The sequence below is a fragment of the Solanum tuberosum genome, unplaced genomic scaffold, assembly GCF_000226075.1.
Source record: "Solanum tuberosum cultivar DM 1-3 516 R44 unplaced genomic scaffold, SolTub_3.0 scf00069, whole genome shotgun sequence".
Lineage (NCBI taxonomy): Eukaryota > Viridiplantae > Streptophyta > Magnoliopsida > Solanales > Solanaceae > Solanum > Solanum tuberosum.
Window position 1 is genome coordinate 1963060 of NW_006238995.1, and position 3657 is coordinate 1966716.

The 3657-nt window shown below is 29.0% G+C and overlaps 1 protein-coding gene across 1 annotated transcript in view; it reads left to right on the forward strand.

The window, feature by feature from the left end:
• Positions 1–809: 809 nt before the first annotated feature.
• Positions 810–3657, forward strand: part of LOC102588445 (O-glucosyltransferase rumi homolog) — an 8218-nt gene continuing 5370 nt past the window's right edge. Inside the window, exons 1-3 of the mRNA XM_006345537.2 lie at positions 810–1036; positions 2095–2681; positions 3274–3466. Of these exons, the coding sequence (XP_006345599.2) occupies positions 860–1036; positions 2095–2681; positions 3274–3466 (957 nt within the window). The 5' untranslated portion in view covers positions 810–859. The remainder of the gene's footprint in view (positions 1037–2094; positions 2682–3273; positions 3467–3657) is intronic.

Below are 3657 nucleotides of genomic sequence, written 5' to 3' on the forward strand. Positions count from 1 at the left end.
TATTGAATCAGATTATCAAAATATTAACTTAGAAAATTGAATGTCTTAATTATATATATATATATATATATATAAAACTACTATTAGATTCTCATTAGCTATTTTTCCTTAATGCCCCCCTCCCCAAACCCCCAACCAAATGAAATGTGAAAATTGAAAAAACTTTTCTCACTTTTTGAATTTTTGGAATAGCATTACTATCCTCCACAAAGGTAGAAAATAAGATCGGCATATATTTCATCTTCTTCAGACTCTACTTGTGGAATCACATCGGTATGTTGTTATTGTTTATGAAATTAAAGTAGAAAAAAGGACCTCTTTCTCCTCCTTTTTTTTTGCTCCGAAATGTGAAAATTGAGTTTTCTTTTTTGTTTTCTTGAATTTTTTTTTAGAAATAACTTTACAGACAAATACATTGTTAGAGCAAAGTCTATTATTTTAATAGAACTTGCATACGAGCTATTAACTCCGCCTTTGATTTCAAGTGTAATATTCCAAAGTTACCCTTGATGACTTAATTATTGAACACTAAATGTCAAGACAAAAATTTACTCTAGTAATCTAAATTTATTAAAATAAACAAATTAATGCCACAAAAAGACATTTTTAAAGTCCACTTGAAAGATAATCATTTAAACAAGTTTGATTACAATATATTCACATAAATAAATATAATATTAAAAATCATAAAGAAAGCGAATGTTATAAAGTTAGAAGATCTATGAAATTAACCAAAAAATTAAAATAGCAAAGGAGACTTTTTCAAGTCAAGTTTGAGTATTCTTATTTTTTTTCCCTTCCCCTCTCTCTATATAAATAACATTAAACTTGTGAGTTGCATTTTATTTATAGGTAAGAGATGAAGGAGATTTTGTTGAATTCTTTTTGGAATAAAAGTAATAATATTATATCAATTGTGGGAGCAAAATGGAAATATTTGAAGAGAGTTGCAACAACAACTTATGTGACATTGTTGCTATTCTTATTTCTCACCATCACCGTTTCAGCCTTGTCCTATGTTGGATGGATTGATCTTGTAAGTCTTTTTTTCTCTTTTGTATCATCAGATTGCTTATAAGATAACTATAGGTATTATTACAAATAAAAATTAATTGCTAAGTTAATCGGCTATAAGAAAAATATATTGGATTAATTCAATCAGAATTGTAAAATAGAAGGCACTAAAAAAGAATGAAATTATACTCCTTTTGATTCGAATTTTGATAGGTTTCAAACATATGTAGATGGTCTAACATATATCATGGATAAATTAAATGTGGTCAAGTAGGGGCGGAGTCAGATATAGCAAAGGGATTCATCTCAATCATTTTTAATAGAAAATATAATGTTTATACATAATAGAAAAAAAAAATTGTGTGATGAAATTTTAGTGCCCCCTTCATTTAGTTTTGTTTGTCGCTTTTCAAGAACATTTAGTAGATAGAAACTTATTTGTCAACTTTTTTACTTGTTCCATATGCATTTTGTTTTCTCCTTAAGAAAATATTAAAATTAAATATTTATTTGACCAAATTGCCTCTATTTACTAGATTTTGGAAATCTAAATTTGATTATAAGGTAGTCAATTCAATAAGTTTGAAAAATTGATGATTACTTAACAATAAAGGTAAAGCGAAGAAAAGTAATTATATCTATTTTGATTTATTAATTGACAAGTAAAATAATAAAAATCTATTTTAAATATATTTAACAAGTAAATAAAAATTAAGAAAAACAAATAAGTATTCCACCCAAAAAAACTATAAAAACCTTGGGGTCTGAAAAAAGTAAAGCAAAAATTTTGGACTAAATATTTGCATAAGAGGAAGACTTATGGCTCATGTTAAAAGTATGGAATGGGTAGCTATTGGCAAAATAAAAGCCTAATATAATGACTATCTCAACAAATTTTATTTTAAATATTCAAACTATTGTTGGTTTCGATTGAACACCTGAACATGTGATAAAATATTCCTATGAAATACTTTTTGATCAAAATTTGGAATTTTTTATGTATGTTCTCAAACATCTATATTACATAAATTAATTCATTTTTCATGTTCATTTATTTATTTTGGTTTAAAATTTGTGTAGGCAAAGTACTCTGTACATGTAAAGAAGAAAGCAGAAAGCATGGTTCCTAGTCTCGTTTTTATCGAGCCTGATAAAAAAGTAGAAAATCAACCAATGAGACCTCAAATTCTTGAATATCCATTGGATTGTAATGCATGGAACAAAACCAATACATGTCCAACAACTTATCCAAAGTCCTATAAACCCTTAAACCCTAACAACTCAACATGTCCTGAATATTTTAGATGGATTCATGAAGATTTAAGGCATTGGAAGAACACTGGAATTACTCGAGAAATGCTCGAAAAATCGAAAAAATATGCACATTTTAGATTAATAATATTGGACGGGAGGATTTATATTGAGCGTTACGCGAAATACTCGATAGAAACTAGACATTTGTTCACGATGTATGGTATTGTACAACTCCTAAGGTTTTATCCCGGAAAATTGCCTAATTTGGAGATCATGTTCGATACCGATGACCGGCCGGTTATCCCGGAGAGGGAATTCCGGCGACCTGATTCTGGTCCACCGCCGTTGTTCCGGTACTGTTCAGATTGGCAGAGCTTGGATATTGTTTTCCCAGATTGGTCATTTTGGGGCTGGTAATTAATTATTAACCTTTTCTCACGCCTTTAATATTTTATTTTTTTATGATGATAAGGTCTAGGCCAGCTTTCGATTTTGGTACTGATTAAATTGCATTTCATTATATTTTATTGAGATAGGATTTACTTATTTATATGTCAAAGGTCAAGGAAATAAACCTACTTAAAATTAATTTGTGTTCTTCTTTATATACACATATGTTTTTTTATAAATAAATTAAAATTAAGATTATAAATCCTTTATGGATTCTAATCTATTTATTTGTTTAGTTTTTGTTAGTCATGAAAATCCTTACCATGAATTTTTAATATTTTATTCTAATTTTTACAAGTCATGTAAACTTATTTATGATTTAAAAAAATGTAATAAGTCATATTTATTACAACTTAGATTCAAAAGTCTATTTTCATCCTTACTAGTATCTGACCATGTATCGCACAGGACTTGCCTAGTGCACTTGATATCTTTAGTGTGATTCACACTTTACAGTTTGTTATATTGAAATGAGATTTACTTTGTGTACACCCAAAAAATAGCGATCGCCAGTTGATATATGATTGTGGTTTTGGTAATTTTGATTGTTTATAGGGGAGAGACAAATATAAGGCCATGGAGAAGTATGCTAAAGAATATAAAAGAAGGGAACAAGAGAAGTCAATGGAAAGATAGGATACCCTTGGCTTATTGGAGGGGAAATCCACTTGTTTCTCATGTTAGAAAAGACCTTATCAAGTGTAATGTTACTGACAAACAAAATTGGGACACTCTATTATATCCTCAGGTATATTATCCTATCTTTCAACTGGTCTTCGATATTTATTTTAAAGTTTTGATTAATAAAAAGGGAAAATGCATAAGTACCCCCCAGCCTATGCCCAAAATCCCTGAGACACACCTAACCTTTACTAAGGTCCTATTACACCCCCGAACTTAATTTATCTATAATATTCTACCCCTTTTCGGCCTACGTAC